Source organism: Dendrobates tinctorius, unplaced genomic scaffold (genome assembly GCF_039654945.1).
Source record: "Dendrobates tinctorius isolate UK_male_01 unplaced genomic scaffold, ASM3965494v1 ptg000120l, whole genome shotgun sequence".
Lineage (NCBI taxonomy): Eukaryota > Metazoa > Chordata > Amphibia > Anura > Dendrobatidae > Dendrobates > Dendrobates tinctorius.
Genome location: NW_027361788.1, coordinates 44,419,467 through 44,438,066, shown reverse-complemented (window position 1 = coordinate 44,438,066; position 18,600 = coordinate 44,419,467). Strand labels below are relative to the sequence as shown.

Below are 18,600 nucleotides of genomic sequence, written 5' to 3'. Positions count from 1 at the left end.
ATGACATTATTATGTGTGGGTACAACAGGTCACTGATGCAGTAGTGTAATCAGAGACCGGCAGGGGCCCCAGAGCATCAGTTCAGGAGCGATGACAATATTATGTGTGGATACAACAGGTCACTGATGCAGTAGTGTAAGCAGAGACCGGCAGGGGCCCCAGAGCATCAGTTCAGGAGCGATGACATTATTATATGTGGGTACAACAGGTCACTGATGCAGTAGTGTAAGCAGAGACCGGCAGGGGCCCCTGGGGCATCAGTTCAGGAGCGATTACATTATTATGTGTGGGTACAACAGGTCACTGATGCTGTAATGTAAGCAGAGACTGGCAGGGGTCCCAGAGCATCAGTTCAGGAGCGATGACATTATTTTGTGTGGGTACAACAGGTCACTGATGCAGTAGTATAAGCAGAGACCGGCAGGGGCCCCAGAGCATCAGTTCAGGAGCGATGACATTATTATGTGTGGGTACAACAGGTCACTGATGCTGTAATGTAAGCAGAGACCGGCAGGGGCCCCTGGGGCATCAGTTCAGGTGCGATGACATTATTATGTGTGGGTACAACAGGTCACTGATGCAGTAGTGTAAGCAGAGACCGGCAGGGGCCCCTGGGGCATCAGTTCAGGAGCGATGACATTATTATGTGTGGGTACAACAGGTCACTGATGCTGTAATGTAAGCAGAGACCGGCAGGGGTCCCTGGGGCATTAGTTCAGGAGCGATGACATTATTATGTGTGGGTACAACAGGTCACTGATGCAGTAGTGTAAGCAGAGACCGGCAGGGGCCCCAGAGCATCAGTTCAGGAGCGATGACATTATTATGTGTGGGTACAACAGGTCACTGATGCAGTAGTGTAATCAGAGACCGGCAGGGGCCCCAGAGCATCAGTTCAGGAGCGATGACAATATTATGTGTGGATACAACAGGTCACTGATGCAGTAGTGTAAGCAGAGACCGGCAGGGGCCCCAGAGCATCAGTTCAGGAGCGATGACATTATTATATGTGGGTACAACAGGTCACTGATGCAGTAGTGTAAGCAGAGACCGGCAGGGGCCCCTGGGGCATCAGTTCAGGAGCGATGACATTATTATGTGTGGGTACAACAGGTCACTGATGCAGTAGTGTAAGCAGAGACCGGCAGGGGCCCCAGAGCATCAGTTCAGGAGCGATGACATTATTATATGTGGGTACAACAGGTCACTGATGCAGTAGTGTAAGCAGAGACCGGCAGGGGCCCCTGGGGCATCAGTTCAGGAGCGATGACATTATTATGTGTGGGTACAACAGGTCACTGATGCTGTAATGTAAGCAGAGACCGGCAGGGGCCCCTGGGGCATCAGTTCAGGAGCGATGACATTATTATGTGTGGGTACAACAGGTCACTGATGCTGTAATGTAAGCAGAGACCGGCAGGGGTCCCAGAGCATCAGTTCAGGAGCGATGACAGCAGAGAATGAGACATATTTTGTAACGGCTGGCAGAATCACTACTGTGTAATGACGTTTTGCATTCTTATAAGGTCTGTTTTGCCCTTTTTTTGAAGCCTATTTTATATTTTTTCTCCTGTGTTCGTAATTTTTTTTTTCAGTTCGCCACTGTGAGCGAGGTTCGGGGTTTCAAGAAGTTTTGAAACTTGCAACTGTTTGAAATTTCTCGCAAATGTACACCAGTCACCACCCCTTTAGTAATTTTATATATTCCATTTCTTTTGATTAAACGTTAAGTTCTTTTTTGTGCTAAAAAGTCCCCCGAAAAAGGTTAAAGATAAAAAAAAAAATTTAATTTTGTAAAATTCATGAACCTTGCGTTTGATTTTAAAGACCTTTGCAAAAAAAAACCAGCAACGAATATCATAAGGCATGAATGAAAAGTGGCTTAAAAAAATCTGCACATGATGAATCGGGGGCCATTGTGTCTTCCATGATTTTTTTCCAGCAGGTCCGATCATTTTTTTAAACGTTTTATGCCACCAAGGAGGTGCAAGCTACAGTAGAAATGGCCTCACTTGGACACGTTTCTTGAGGTGAGGTGAGGCACGGCCTCTGAAAGATGTGCACCCATCTTAATAAATTTGAAGATTCTTATTTCAGTACACGCTTAAAGACTAATGTAAAAAAATCTAATTTTGGTGACTCAAGGCCTATGTTTTCTATAGTTAGTGTAGCAACAGGTTCCCTTTTAAAAAAGAACGCTGATTTTAGCTTTGAGTGCGAACGGAGAAAAAAAAAATCACGTAACTAAAATTAGATGATGGGACTAAAATAGACAAAGTATTTAAAGTAACTGATCATCATCCCGGAAGACCAGCTGCCGTTGGCGGGCCTTTATTTTCCTTGCTGTAGCGGATGTAAAGTATTACATGATGGACATTTTAAATAAATGGTTGACCCGTTACATAAAGGAGAACATCTGGCAGATGTTTGCAAGTATAATCTCCATCATCTGTCATATGCAGATAGGATTCATAGAAGGGCCGGGTATTCATGTTTCCCATTTCAGCAGATATTACATAGGGGAGGGTATCATTTAGAAGTGAAGTTTAGTTGTTAATGGAGCCCAGCAGATGAATTGGGACGAAGGTATTAAACATTTCTTGTAGATTCAGTGAGTAAAATGTTACAAAAAGAGTTTTCTTTTCGCTTTAGGATAAAACTGTATAACCTCTATGTCCCTGTATATTTTTATATATATTTTCAATATCTTTAAGGGGCAGCAGGTCTCATTCTTTATCCAGTAATGAGAGATTTATCCCCCATAACAGCTGCTCCTGTAAATCCTTCAGTGATCTAATCTTTCTAATGCAGAGTTTAATGTATATGGTGGTTGTCTCCAAATGATGCCTGTTCATCAGATGTAAAAGTACAACTGCCTAGACTGCCCCAGGGGTTGTCGTTTCTAGAAAGCAGGAGAGCCACAAGTCAGGGACCAATGATAATGATGTATCTGGAAGAGACGACGATGGGAAGCCTAGAGATAGCCAACATTGTATGCACCACCTTCTGCTGCCCTGTTTCATGTCTTATCTTCTCTTCCTCTCCTTAGGGTGAATCATCCAAACATCCTGCAGTTGATCGATACTTTTGAAACCAAGAAAGAATTTTACATTATTCAAGAATTGTAAGTTTCATGTTTGCTTTATAGAGGCTCTACACAGTGCAGTGACCCGAGGGGAGGTGTATATATTGACTGCGGGGGATGGGCAATGTACATACGTACTGCAGGGGATGGGCTACGTGCATTAGAACTGCAGGGGATGCGCTACTTGCATACACACTGCAGAGGACAGGCCACGTGCGTAAGAAACTGCAGGGGATGGGCCATGTGCATAAGAAACTGCAGGGGATGGGCCATGTGTATACGAACTGCAGGGGACAAGCCATGTGCATACGAACTGCAGGGGACAAGCCATGTGCATACGAACTGCAGGGGACAAGCCATGTGCATACGAACTGCAGGGGACAAGCCATGGGCGTACGAACTACAGGGGACGAGCCATGTGCGTACAAACTGCAGGGGATAAGCCACGTGCGTAAGAAACTGCAGGGAATGGGCCACATACATATGAACTGCAGGGGACGGGCCCCATGCGTACGAACTTCAGGAGACAGGCCAAATGTACGAACTGCAGGGGACGAGCCACAAGCATACGAACTGCAGGAGATGGGCCAAGTGTACGAACTTCAGGGGACGAGTCAAGTGTATGAACTGCAGGGAATGGGCCACGTGCATACAAGCTGCAGGGGACGGGCCACGTGTGTGGGACGCCCTCACTCCCAGGGCTGTGGAATACTCGGTACCGGGTCCGGTGGATCTCAATGGAAGTTGTCACAGTAGCTGTGTCCTGGCCCGTGGCCCTGGGCGCCCATTGTAAATGTTCAGTGTGAATGAATAAGTCGTGACGCCACCTGTGGTGTTCGGCAATGTAGGTGTTTTACTCCTCACGTTCCGTACTAATCCTTTCTTTCTATGGAGAGTCAAGCTTTCAGTCTATGTGGCTCTCTCTCCCTTTCCCATGCCAGCAGACCCAGATCACTGGGATCTGCTGCAGCACTTCCATCCATCTATCCCTCTCTCTAGGGATCTTCTTCTCTCCAACTCTCTAACCAACTGAACTGTCATCCTAAACTCTTCCAGCTCCTTGTAATGTAATCTAACTCCATCCACCTCCCAGCACGTTTCGTGTTCTAAGCAGGGAGCCACCAATGGGTGCTTTGCTATACTCCAAGCAGGGAGCCCCGCCGAAGGTGCTTTGCTACACTACTTTGTGGTGTGGGGTGCAGGTGTTGAAGCGTGGTCAGGAGTTTCCACCTTACCTGGATGGTGGGGCACCACACCTAAGGAGGAGGTGCAGCACCTCTGTGGTGTCTGAGCCCCAGGGGCACCACATACCCCCCCGTTAAACACAGCACGTCCGCGGGCTGCAAGGCAAACAAAGTTGACAAACACGGGAACATACAAAATTTTTGGCAATGCTTAGTAAACAGGTCTTATCTAATCTTCTCAATGTGAGAGGCACTCATTCTTGAACGTTGCAAAGAATTCTTAATTAACTATCTAAAGTCTTAATTCAAAAGTGCAAGTTTCATTCTTCATCATCTTTCCTTTTTCACAATTTCTACTTTTCTGTCATTAGCTTAAAGTGATAACCGTTGATACCTGGTTCACCACCTACATTTTCCAAATCTCCATTCTTTATTCAAATCTCTCATCTCTTTATTAAAACATTCCTACATCTTATATAAAAGCTATCATAAGACACATTATCAAATACTTCACATTAAAACTTTAAATAATTCTTGTAAGTGCTGGACACCGTTCCCAGCCGGGATCTCTTGCAGTGTCCTTTGATTGGAGTCATGCTCCAGATGAGGTAGACCTTATCTTCACAAAGTGTCTATGTAAAACCAAGAGAGGGCACCTAAAGAGGTGCAACTATTTACAAACACAGTTCCGGATCATTCAGCATCCATGATCTCCACAGTTCCAAATGAAGAAACGCTGCCAATCAAACTGGGCAACAAAAGTGCGAAAAGAAAAACATGATGAACAAAATTAGAAAAAAAGCACACCGCTGCAAATACCTTCCTGGGCAACAAAGTTAATCATTTTGCAGGTTCTGGCTAGTTGTCCCCTCCTGGGGTACTGGAAGATGTTGACTTGGACTGCTGCTTCCAGGGAGATGCTCTGGGTACCCTGCTGGGTTGAGGAATTGCTGACTCTCATCCGGCATGACTGCTGCTTGAGATACAGCCGGGGTGATGACAACAACGGTGGATAATGAGGCCTCCGCCACTGGGAGTGCAACAGAAGGAGCAGCTGGTACTAATGGATACTGTTCCTCCAGTGCGGGCGATACTGTTGTGTTATGATTGAGTCACCATAGGAGGCAAAAAACAGAAATGCTAGCTAAGTCCAGAAAACCAGAGAAGTTGGCAACTATCAGATTGCAGACCCCTGAACCTATCAACACAACTAGCAGTAGCCGTGGTGGGTTCCTACGATGACCTAGACCCCTCGATCACAGCCGGAGAGATACATAGGCCTAAAGAAGGAAAGGGGAAATCTAACTGCCCCAGAGCAGACCCCAAAGCAATAGGCAGCCCCCCACATATAATGACGGTGAAGCAAGATGAAAAACACTTACACAGACAGAAAGACAGGCTGAGCAAAGACGGGGACAAAAACTACCTAGATAGGAACGGATAGGAAGGCTGCTGTCTGCAATCTGCCAAAACCCTATCAGAAACACAAGCCAACAAGCTGATATAAAAATGGCCCTGAAGCAACTAAGCTTCAAAAACTAAATCAGCACTCAGGTACTTTCAGAAGACAGAGCTCAAGGAACACTGCACACTCCAGCAGGGAGTGGCAGAATCCAAAAAGCAAGAGAAACAAAAACAAATCTTAAATGCAAAAAGGCAAAACAGAAAACTTAGCTTTAGGAGAGCCGGAATCAGACTGGTGTCCAAGAGTCCACAGAGAAATCACCCGCAGGGCAGAAAGGGCGTAGGCTGCCTTAAATCCAGTCAGAGACTCCACTCAGCCAATCGTCTTCATTAGTCCCAGGTGCCTGATAATTAGGCTCACTACCTTCCTTCACTAGAATAGGGAGTTCACCAGGCCTCAGTGACGGAGGGGAAAATGAACTCACAACACTGTTGCTCTGAGGCGGGACCTGACATCTTGGGACGCTGCGGCCTGTTGGCTTTGGTAGGCAGCCACACGGGGCTTTGTGTCCAAGGGATTTCAATATCCCCAAGCAGCCTGGATTCCTCCCAGCCCCGAAGGTGTCGGATTGTGCGCGCCTGCTCCAGCCGGACCCTTCTCAGTAGGGACCTCTTCCACCTCCCCATTTACGAGAGCCTGCTGCCCCCGGATGGCTCATCCAACATCCCCATTTCAAGCTCCCGCAAGCCAGCCTCCAACAATGTAAATTCAGGGGGTAACCCGTTAGGAGGGCCCGGATCTATACCTGGTGCCTCCCGGCGGCGTTGTCTCAGGTCCGGTACAGGCACGATGGGGTCCCCGGTGTCAGCGGCGATGATCATGGCGGCCCGGTTCGCGGGGGTCTCCGGTGGGCTCTGCGCAGACACGTCAGGTCCAGGCGGGAGCACGGCCTCAGCTCCCGGGGTCTCCGGTGTCTCTTCCGGACAGGCCGCGACCAGCCGTATGGACAGCGTGGAGTTGTATACTTGCGCTGCCTGAGGACAGTCCGGTTCGGCGGTGACAGATACCATTGGTGAAGGTACCGGGGTGACAGTTGTAACAGCAGGTACCGACTGGAAAGGTACCGGGTCCAGAGGTGCCGGTGGCGTAGGCCCCTCCTGGGCGTGCAGCCTGCTCACCCTGCGTAAAGCCTCCTGCCGCAGACGGCACGTCAGCTGGGTTATTTCGTCCTCCAGCTGTTGGCGGTTCATCCCGGAGACGTGGTTAGAGCCTTCAGCCATGGCGCCGGGGAGATCCGGATCGACCTCCGCGTGCTCTAAAGGCCTCCCCCTTCTCCTTCCAAGATGGCGTTCTCGCGTTCTTCTTCCTGTCTGGGCTCTTTTCCCGCCACTGACCTTTGCCCCTCCTTCTGAGGGCGGTGTCTTTTTCCTACTCCTCCATACCAAGCCAGTACACGAACCCCTCGGAGGGTGGGCCATGTTGCAGTTGCATAGAAGTTTAGACAGGGGAGGCCCAGAACAGTTCGCGGTCTTTCCTTAGGACCACCCATGTTGTCACGCCCTTCTTCACCGCGCCAGCGGCCATTTTTAGCGTACATTTTACAGTCTATCAAATAGGGTCTTCGGCACATCTCCACAAACTTTAAAGTTCAATAAATCGTAGGCACACAGAACCCGATGGCATTGGGTCTCGTCATCCTGTTTGTGACTCCAAGTTGGGACGCCCTCACACCCAGGGCTGTGGGATACTCGGTACCGCGTCCGGTGGATCTCAATGGAAGTTGTCACGGTAGCTGTGTCCCGGCCCGTGGCCCTGGGCGCCCATTGTAAATGTTCAGTGTGAATGAATAAGTCGTGACGCCACTTGTGGTGTTCGGCAATGTAGATGTTAGGCCGACGCTGCAGACAGATCCTCTGGGACAGATGGGGTGGTGCAGCAGTGATGGTATAGCCCTCCACAGGCAAGGCTGTTGTCCCAGGGCAGAGTAGATATGGTGACACTTAGGTGGTGTAGTGTTAGGCGCAGGGGATGTAGCAGTGCCGGGCAGGTTGACGCTGGAATGAGTAGAGGACACCAGGGCATGTAGTTCCAAAGCTTTACTCACAGTCTGTTGTACAAACAGGTGCCCGCTTCCGTGCCGTGTCCTCCGGGTCTGGGACTCAGTCAACCCCCAGGCCAGATGGAATACTCCTTTCCAACACTCTGCCAACTTGTGCCTTTCTGAACGTCTCCTCTTATAGCGCCTTTAGATGAAGTACTCCTAGTACTGAATTACACTGGAGTTCCTCCTGTCTGATGTTCCTATGAACTCTACTTGTACGGCAGACAGCTGTAGCCTGCTTCGGGGACTCCTTGCTACTATGTCCCGGCTCACTATCCAGTTACTGTTGTGCCCCCAAGTCTTGTGTGGGAATAAAGTGGTCACTACCGCTATTCCTCCGGTGTCTGCTGCAGGACCATTAGTATCCATACAACCTCGGGGACCGGGCCCCGGCCTTGCGCTTAGAACTTCTTGGAAGGGTTCTCTTATCACCCACATCCTCTGTTCTCTTTTACTCCTCACGTTCCCTACTAATCCTTTCTTTCTATGGAGAGTCAAGCTTTCAGTCTATGTTGCTCTCTCTCCCTTTCCCGTGCCAGCAGACCCAGATCACTGGGATCTGCTGCAGCACTTGCATCCATCTATCCCTCTCTCTAGGGATCTTCTTCTCTCCAACTCTCTAACCAACTGAACTGTCATCCTAAACTCTTCCCGCTCCTTGTAATGTAATCTAACTCCACCCACCTCCCAGCACATTTCGTGTTCCAAGCAGGGAGCCACCAATGGGTGCTGTACTATACTCCAAGCAGGGAGCCGCCGAAGGTGCTTTGCTACACTACTTTGTGGTGTGGGGTGCAGGTGTTGAAGCGTGGTCAGGAGTTTCCACCTTACCTGGATGGTGGGGCACCACACCTCAGGAGGAGGTGCAGCACCTCTGTGGCGACTGAGCCCCAGGGGCGCCACATGTGTACAAACTTCAGGGGACGGGCCACGTGTGTACAAACTGCAGGGGACAGGCCATGTGCATTCAAACTGCAGGGGATGGGTCATGTGCGTAAGAAACTGCAGGGGATGGGCCATGTGCATACGAACTGCAGGGGACAAGCCATGTGCAAACGAACTCCAGGGGACAAGCCATTTGCGTATGTACTACAGGGGACGAGCCATGTGTGTACAAACTGCAGGGGATGAGACACATGCGTAAGAAACTGCAGGGGATGGGCCACATGCATACGAAATGCAGTGGACGGGCCACATGCATACGAAATGCAGGGGACGGGCCACATGCATACGAACTGCAGGGGATGAGACAAGTGTACGAACTGCAGGGGACGAGCCACGTGTATACAAACTGCAGGAGACGGGACAAGTGTACGAACTGCAGGGGACGAGTCAAGTGTACGAACTGCAGGGGATGGGCCACATGCATACAAGCTGCAGGGGACGGGCCACGTGCGAACAAACTGCAGGGGACGGGCCACGTGCGTACAAACTGCAGGGGACGGGCCACGTGTGTGCAAACTGCAGGGGATGGGCCACATGTGTACAAACTTCAGGGAGATGGGCCACGTGTGTGCGAACTTCAGGGGACACAGGCCACGTATGACCGAACTACAGGGGTCGGGCCACGTGTGTATGAACTGCAGTTTCAGGTGTTTGTCTTCCTGATTTGTATGCTACCCATATGAATGTACTGTAGCAGTCATAACATTATCACCAGCCCACTCCATTTGTGGTGTGCCACGAAGTCATCGTGGACACCCTGATCGTGCAATTGCAAACTTTGTCTTTGGAAGTGGCAGACATCAAGCAGCAACAACAGCTTGCATTTTCCATAGGTTCTACTCCACCCTAATCAGTCATGTGAGCCTAAGGTAAATTTACCAGACTGTTTCCACAGGGACTGAATTAAGTTTTGCATCTTTTTTGCTTCATGTAAATTGTATTTTCGTCTCCGGCCAACCTCATCCAGGAAAGAGAGTCAACACTTGGGTATTGTTTTGTCGTTACTCCGTGGAGATCCTCAGGCTTGGCACTTTCTTTGCCTGAGGATTCTCCAGCATTTTCCTCTGTTGACTCTTTTTTTTCTCTGCTCTGGGGCTCATTTGTGACGACCCACATAAGATTGCGGTTGTCGACTCAATGATCCGTAGTTTGGTTCAGGGAAATCGTAAAGTGGAGGATTACTGCTCTCAGTTTAGATGCTGGGCAGTGGAGACCTCCTGGAATGACCAGGTTCTCCGCAGTCAGTTCTGCCAGGGTCTCTCTAGTAGAATATGTTATTTGATGGTGTATAGTTCCTTTTTGTTGTTCTGGTCTGAGGCCATGTCTCTGACAGTGCACCCGGACCAATGTCTTAGGGATAAGGACACATTTGAGACTGGTTCTGTGTTTTCTCCCTCTCATTCTATTGAGGCAGGTGAACCCATGCAAAATGGGGCCTGCAGAGAGTTCAAGGAGGGAATTGTACATGAAACACCTTCTGTTTATATGGCGGTCGAATGGGTCATGTAATGAATCAGTGTTTCAAATACAATAATAAATTTCTTAAAGGTAAAGAAGATATAAAAGAAAAAATTAAGATGTAACGACACTGATCCATTCCTAACAGTTTGAAGTTATCTTTCATGTATACTACTGGTTGTCTTCTACAAATATCTTTGGTTACCAAATCTGGAGGTATAATTAATAAGTATCTCGGCATTTGTTGACTTAGGTTCTGCCTTTGGCAGATCACATTGACAGTGATTTTGTCACCGGCCATCCTATTCAAGTATCCGCAATTTATAATTCTCCTCCTACCCAAAGTCATGTTACTTCTAAGGTTACTTCAAAGTGATGTTACTTCTAAGGTTACTTCATAGTCATGTTACTTCTCTTTTTTCACTCAGTTTGATTTATCTGTGACATATCTCTCTGGTGCTAAGAATGTTAAGGTGGATGCCTTTTTACTGAGCTTTGCTCCAGTGTTGAGGGACAAAAATCCCATCAGAATTCTTAGTGAATAGGTGGTGTTGGGCGCTTTGGGTATCGATCTCAGACAGCGCATTATGGAGGCTCAGGATGGGTTACCAGATGGCTTGCCACCCAGAAAATTTTTTGTGCTGTCCTCGCTTCTCACCTATCTTCTTAATGAATTACATGACTTGGTGTTGGCTGGACATCCTGGTTCCTCTGCCACCTGGAGTGCGGTTTCCAGATCCTTTTACTGGAAGAGTGCTCGAAAAGATGTGGATGAGTATGTCCGTAAGTGCAGGATTTGCGCCAGGTCTAAAGCCTCACTCCAGGCTTTAGATACCTTCCCTACTAGTGTTTCCTGCTGGTGATAGACTTTGTTGGATTCATTCACTGTGCTGTTGTTTGTGTTGGTTGCAGTTGCTTTATGTGTGATTACTCTTTTTTTCTTTTATAGAACTGCTACTCTAGAGATCCTAAGAGCTGCTAAGAATATTCAGGGATTGCCACTATAGAGTGGGGTCGAAACTCCATGGTCAGGCAGGGACATACCAGGGTCAGAGATGGGCTTTTCCTATTCTGAACAGGGAACTGTCAGGTTCAGATATTTGTCTTTCTGGTTTGTACGTTACCCATGTGAATGTGCTTTGGCAGTCATAAAAGAATGTACCTCTAGCGCACAAACTGCAGGGTACGGTGTCCATCCGTACAAACTGCAGGGGACAGGCCACATGCATATGAACTGCAGGGATGGGTCACGTGCATACGAACCGCAGAGGATGGGCCACGTGCTTACAAACTTTAACCATGTGCTTACGAACTGCAGGGGCAGATCACGTGTGTACAAACTACAGGGGACGGACTACTTGAGTATGAAATGCAGGAGGCAGGCAGCATGTGTAATGACCAGAAGTGACAGGGGAGGTTCATGGTGACCACATTGGTTGGGCCGCATGCGTAGTAACTGTAGGTGATGAACCACGTCTGTTGCGAACCGCAGGGGACGGGCCGCTTGCCTAGCGACTGCATGGGATGTGCATAATAAATGTAGGGGGAAAGGACTGCGCAATGCGCATATATTGACTGCAGCGGACAGGGCCGCACATGCAATGACTGGAGAGTATGGGGCCACACATCCAGTAACTGGAGAGGAATGCATTAACTCCCAACTGGTCTGAGGAAGAGACCAGCCAAGCTGATCATTTGCACAAGTTATTATATAGAGGTGATATTTGCACACTTATGTGAGGTATTTTTACCCTTATCCCTCATCCCTTACTCCTTTCTAGAGGTGGCATATGTAGCTTTTTTTTTCCTTCCTTTTTTTTATATTTTCCTTCTAATAACTATATCTATATATTTTACTGTAAATTCTGTAGAGAAATTAGCTGGGAAGCATTTTTGGCTGTGACAATCCCTAAGTGTGTATCACGGAGTGTATTATGACAGGCAGCATTACACTTCACATTTTTTTGCGGTGATTGGAGTGGACAGATCTTCTTCTCGGCGTCTTATGGTAACGCACGTTATCTCACAGGGCCACAGGAGGAGATGTATTTGACTGGATCCTGGAGCAAGGCTATTATTCTGAGAAAGATGCCAGTAATGTGATCCGCCAGGTTCTGGAGGCCGTAGCCTATCTGCACAACCTCCACATCATCCATCGAAACCTGAAGGTATAATGTCAGTCAACACTTTGCCGTGATAGACATATACAAACATCGGCAACCTCAATTCAGTATGGGTCAAATGGGGGAACTGCTAATTCCGGCAGCATTCAATAGGGTTAAATAATTTTACTCTGGTATCTGTGATAATGTATATTGATTACATTCATGATTTTTTTTTTCTTGGTGTTGGGTTTAGCGGTCCTTCATTTTAATTAATGAGGGGAAGCTGAGCTAAGTTAATGATGAGCCAAGACCTGGCAAAGAGACAGTTAAACAATGCTCTGCGAGTTAATTGATCGAGCGCTGTATGAGACCTTATATTGGTGGATTGTGCAACAGGTCCGCGGATCCTATGTGTGATCATTATACTGCTGTAAGTGCAACTACTATCTCTGCATGCCACGGGCAAGGGTCGATAGATGGCACTAATATGTGCATGAGTCTTAGCGCACACAGCGGCGCTCTGCCGGACCACTTGTGTCTAGCAATTGTTGAAGAGGGATACTAAAGATGGAGATTGGTTGCTTGAAGTGTAAACTCTACTAATAAAGGTGTTTTCCAGCTAAATGCATGTATCCCCTACCCAGAGGATAGATGATAAATGTATGAGTCCTTGTCTAAACACAGTGGTCGTATGTACGACCATTGTTCTTACCTCCACGAAGTGAATAGAGCAGTGGTCGTGCGTGCACAGAGGACGTTCTGTTCTTGGGAGCAAAGGGGTTAAACATCTATCACCTATCCTGTGATAAATATATTTAGTGGTAAAACAACTTTATTTTGTTTTTTTTCTCAGCAGCAGCTCATGGTTCGATCTCATAATGTGATGGTAGAATTGGAGCATATTTATAAGGAGAACATAATTCAGCATAAGAAGTACTTTTTTTTTTAATGATTTCATTGTACTTATGTCTTGACTGTTCTAGAAAAAAGCATCACGGAGATAAATGCAGCTTAAGTCTCCTGGGTAAAGAGGTTAAAAAGTACAGAAGGGAGGGGCGCATGGAGCTGGCGGACCCTAATATGTGTATCTGTTTCCCCCAGCTGGAGAATTTAATGTATTACAATCACAATAATCACTCCAAGGTCGTCCTGCGAGATTTCTACCTGTCATGTTTCGAGAGCGGAGAAATTACAGAACCGTGTGGAACTCCAGAGTATTTAGGTAAGGAACAAGAATCTGGCAGAAGATGTTATAATGTCAAAGGGGGTTATAATGGTATTTAAGAAAAAAATTCTCTCTTAGAGGTTATCACCCAACTTTCCATAGACCTTGAGTGGCATTTAAATTATCAACTATTAATGAACCAGGAGGCTCAGGATGAACATTGTGTTTTTGTCTGCATCTATGATCTCAGACATCTTTAATATACAGGGTGGGCCATTTATATGGATACACCTAAATAAAATGGGAATTTTGACAGTTTTCTTGCGTAGGGTGTCTTGCATTGAAATCTGCTGCAATGACCCGGGTACTGCATTCACCAGACATCAACACAATTTCTATCCGCTCCTCACGTGTTAACCTCTGCGACATGTCAATGGCTGTAACCAAAGAGAAACTTCTAAATAACTCATGAAAGAATAAAGTTACGTTAAAACCAAGCACACCATTGTTTTTCTTGTGAAATTCTCAATAAGTTTGTGTGTCACATGACCCTCTTGCCATTAAAAAAAATTAGGTTGGATCCAAAATGGCCGACTTCAAAATGGCCGCCATGGTCAGCAACCATCTTGAAAAGTTTTTTCCCCTCCCATATACTAATGTGCCACAAACAGGAAGTTGATATCACCAACCATTCCCATTTTATTTAGGTGTATCCATATTAATGGCTCACCCTGTATATATATCTGTTCTAATAGCAGGATGTCACCTTTGTCTTGCCAGCCCCTGAGGTGGTGTCCCGGCACAGATATGGCCGTCCTGTAGACTGTTGGGCCGTTGGGGTTGTCATGTACATCCTGTAAGTACCAATCAATAATTAATAGTTCCTTATTTCATAGCTTGTCCCTTTATCATCTCTCGGTTCTGCAGTCTTTCAGGGAATCCTCCTTTCTATGATGAAAATGAGGAAGAAAACAGTGAGAATCACAACAGGAAGATTTTCCGCAAAATTCTGGCCTGTGAATATGAGTTTGATTCTCCATATTGGGACGTGATCTCTGCATCAGGTACATGCTAAATCCTCAGAGTGATGCCGGGAGGCTGTATTGGTTTTGTCTTTGATTCTCAACACTCAGCAATGCTCCTCAAAGTGACACACACATGCCACATTCAGTGTCACTAAGTATGCAAAGGCTGCGAGAAAGAGAGATTTTCTCAAAGTGCTTGCAAAATTAAGCAACTTTCCAGTTTAACACTTATTAGAAATCCTCCCTGTTCTAAAAGATGAAGGGATTTTTCATTCTGAAGACTATCAGAGGTGGCCGGTCTCCTAGGCAAGGAATGTGCGCTTGCAATCTCTTTGATATACAGCTTGCAGGATCACTGGATGCAGCTAACTTGAGATCCCGTGCTCCTTCTGCTCGCAGTATGGGAGCGCGCACACTTGAGGCCAGCTGTGCGACCAAGCTCTGTCACTCTCTAGTAGCGCACCGCACCCTGACAAGCTGGAGTCTTGGAGGTAGAGGGGCGGTGTGCTCCTGAAGAACGAACTTTACACTGCCCCTTTAAGTGGCATTGGTGATGCACATCCGTGGCATTAGGGTAACATGTGAATATGGTAGTGACCAGTATACTGTATATAATATAGTTATGCCGCTATCAGTGGTATTAGTATACGAAATATTAGAATTAGTGGTTTCTGAAAAGAACCAATGACTCACCACACACTTCCTTCCTATAGCAAAAGATCTTGTGTCCCGTCTGATGGAGCTGGACCAGGAGCAAAGAATCACGGCGCAAGAGGCGTTAGGACACATCTGGTAAGAGTTCAGGCCCTCCACAATAAATAAAAAAAAAAAGAAACAATGCATCAAAATAGGAAAATAGGCAGTAGAGGTTCAGCCATAGCGTGCATGATCCGGCCTGTGAGAAGGTTCACTGGAGCTGGCCAAGCCAAGGATGGCTTCTGCACATTTTAGCCAACTTCAAGGAAATAATCTGTAGTAGAAAAATATGGTTATTTCAGCTTAAAACAGTGCCACTCGTGTGAACAGGTTGTGTGTGGTATTGCAGTTAAACCACATTCACTTAAATAAATGTGTGTACATGTGTGGCATTGTTTCTGGAGGCAGCCATGTTTTAACCCGCACCTTGCAGGTGCTCAGCTTCTCCTCTGGTGCCGCAGATATCTGAGCACAGCGCTTGGCTATCTCCGGTGTTTTCACTGCGAATGAATGGAGTATGCTTGATCTCGCCACACTCACAAGGAGGCGGGAGGTAAATTCTAATTTTTCTACAGAACCTTTAAATGAACTAAAAACTGCTTGCTTTAAAGAAAAAAAATGAAGACTCTAAAACGTGGCCCTTATATCTATATGTACAATGTTGAATCGCTTCGCTTTACTTTAGCTTGAGCTCCATCATGATTTATACACTTTTCCCATCCAGCTGCATTCAAAATTCTGCTGCCGACTGACAAGTTCCGTGCATGATGACTGATAATGTTCTCTGTTCTGGTTTAGTGTATTTTGGGATAATTGGTGTGAACTCGCAAGGCATGTTCTGTATAGATAAAGAACCAGCGGTGTGACGTGAAAGAGGGCAACCTGAGAGCCAACAGGAAACCAGCAGGGTGTTGAAAGCGGCTTGTGATGTGTTGGGAGGATGTAACTCAGGATCTATACAAGTTATGCACACTATCTACACATAATAAATGCAGCTGTATTTACCTTTTTTCTCCAAAATTGCCATGTTAATAGGATTTCAGGAAACGCAGCATCCGAGAGGAATCTTAAAGAAGGAGTCTGTGCCCAAATTGAAAAGAACTTTGCTAAAGCCAAATGGAGGGTGAGTAACATAGGACCTTACAGCAGTAAGGAGTAACGCTAGCAACCAATATACATTTACTATGGTCTCTGCCCATTACAGAAAGCCATACGAGTTACCACATTCATGCAACGATTGAGAGCTTCCGAGGGCACGGCCGGGCGCCTTCCTGTCACCCCGAGATCTTCTATGAGCGTATCCCATGAAGTCACAGTGGAGGCTTGCCCTTCTCCCCAGTCCTCGCCCTCCCAACACAGTATTGCAAAGGTAGACTGGAATCCCAACAGAGCGCTGCAAACTGCTGACTGTGGAGAACACTCATCCGGGCATCCAGAGCTTGGGGGTCCTCCGTAGTGCGCACTCAGTCCATCCTTCCACACAAATCAAAACGAAAAAAGTGGCCATCTTCACCACAGACATTTGCTCAAAATTTCACCTGACATTGGAAGAGGTCAGAGCGAAGGAACTGACGACCCCTTGGGAACAAACATAGGACCAAACTTGAGAAGACATCTCCTCATCTTGCAGCATGTAAACTGACCACAGACAAGACACTGTTTCCTACATATCATAGTTTGATTAATAGTTTTATAAATGAACAAAATCACCAACACCTCACAAATTTCCACTAACTCATAGACAACGTTCCCAAGACTGACACCCAATACCGCATAGCTCACCAGTCAGAGGGTCTCCGGCAGACCTGCTCTTCAGACTCCATGTCCTTCATATCTTTCAACCTGGCTCTGGGTGGGTGACCTGTTGCATGTCATCTGCATGTTTCTATGTTCTAGTTTGATCTGCATTCCCTTACTCTGCCACAGAGGCCGGTACCCTGGCAGTAAGGGACGGATTTAACCAATAAAGAGAAAGTAAAAAAAAAGTACAACAATCTGTGCGTCATTACGCCTCCTGTAATACAATGCAGAACAGGACAGGTAGTTTATGGATAATTGTTACTGGCAGACAAATTGTGATGTTTAGACATCAAAGGATCTATCCATCTGGATGCTTATTACAATCATATTAGGTCTGTGACCGACATGTCATATTATAATTTTAGAGATCATTATTGTCAAGGGTGTATGATTGGGGGCTCAAAATATGATATCATTCTGTCTCTAACCTCTGTGCCCACACAGCAGGACCATTGCCATTCCAGTAGTACTGAGACAGTGAGATATATTTAAGTAAGAAGAGAAAATGCTTCTCTGGTTATTTCCTGTACATAGGGGCAGTATTATAGTAGTTATATTCTTGTACATAGGAGCAGTATTATAGTAGTTATATTCTTGTACATAGGGGCAGTATTATAGTAGTTATATTCTTGTACACAAGGAGCAGTATTATAGTAGTTATATTCTTGCACATATGGAGCAGTATTATAGTAGTTATATTCTTGTACATAGGAGCAGTATTATAGTAGTTATATTCTTGTACATTGGGGACAGTATTATAGTAGTTATATTCTTGTACATAGGGGCAGTATCATAGTAGTTATATTCTTGTACATATGGAGCAGTATTATAGTAGTTATATTCTTGTACATATTAGCAGTATTATAGTAGTTATAGTCTTGTACATAGAGGGAAGTATTATAGTAGTTATATTCTTGTACATGGGGGACAGTATTATAGTAGTTATAGTATTGTATATAGGAGCAGTAATGTAGTAGTTATATTCATGTTTCATGTACATAGGGGCATTATTATAATAGTACTGTATATTCTTGTACATTGGGGGCAGTATTATAGTAGTTATATTCTTGTACATAGGGGGCAGTATTGTAGTAGTTATATTCTTGTACATTGGGGGCAGTATTATAGTAGTTATAGTCTTGTACATAGGGGCAGTATTATAGTAGTTTTATTCTTGTACATAGGGGACAGTATTATAGTAGTTATATTCTTGTACATAGGGAGCAGTATTATAGTAGTTATATTCTTGTACATAGGGGCAGTATTATAGTAGTTATATTCTTGTACATAGGGGCAGTATTATAGTAGTTATATTCTTGTACATAGGGGCAGTATTATAGTAGTTATATTCTTGTACATAGGGAGCAGTATTATAGTAGTTATATTCTTGTACATATGGAGCAGTATTATAGTAATTATATTCTTGTACATATTAGCAGTATTATAGTAGTTATATTCTTGTACATAGGGAGCATTATTATAGTAGTTATATTCTTGTACATAGGGGCAGGATTATAGTAGTTATATTCTTGTACATAGGGGCAGTATTATAGTAGTTATATTCTTGTACATGGGGCAGTATTATAGTAGTTATATTCTTGTACATAGGGAGCAGTATTATAGTAGTTATA

At 45.7% G+C, this 18,600-nt stretch overlaps 1 protein-coding gene across 4 annotated transcripts in view; it reads left to right on the top strand.

Moving 5' to 3' along the window:
- Window positions 1–17,176, top strand: part of LOC141046703 (caM kinase-like vesicle-associated protein) — a 209,199-nt gene extending 192,023 nt beyond the window's left edge. For 3 of the 4 annotated variants that reach the window (XM_073541305.1, XM_073541307.1, XM_073541306.1), the window contains exons 4-11: window positions 3,050–3,124; window positions 12,208–12,346; window positions 13,385–13,505; window positions 14,229–14,304; window positions 14,376–14,512; window positions 15,187–15,265; window positions 16,205–16,292; window positions 16,374–17,173. In XM_073541305.1, the coding sequence (XP_073397406.1) occupies window positions 3,050–3,124; window positions 12,208–12,346; window positions 13,385–13,505; window positions 14,229–14,304; window positions 14,376–14,512; window positions 15,187–15,265; window positions 16,205–16,292; window positions 16,374–16,625 (967 nt within the window). In that variant the 3' untranslated portion in view covers window positions 16,626–17,173. Of the gene's footprint in view, window positions 1–3,049; window positions 3,125–12,207; window positions 12,347–13,384; window positions 13,506–14,228; window positions 14,305–14,375; window positions 14,513–15,186; window positions 15,266–16,204; window positions 16,293–16,373 lie in introns of all 4 variants that reach the window. The other variant, XM_073541304.1, reaches the window with a different exon arrangement.
- Window positions 17,177–18,600: the final 1,424 nt, after the last annotated feature.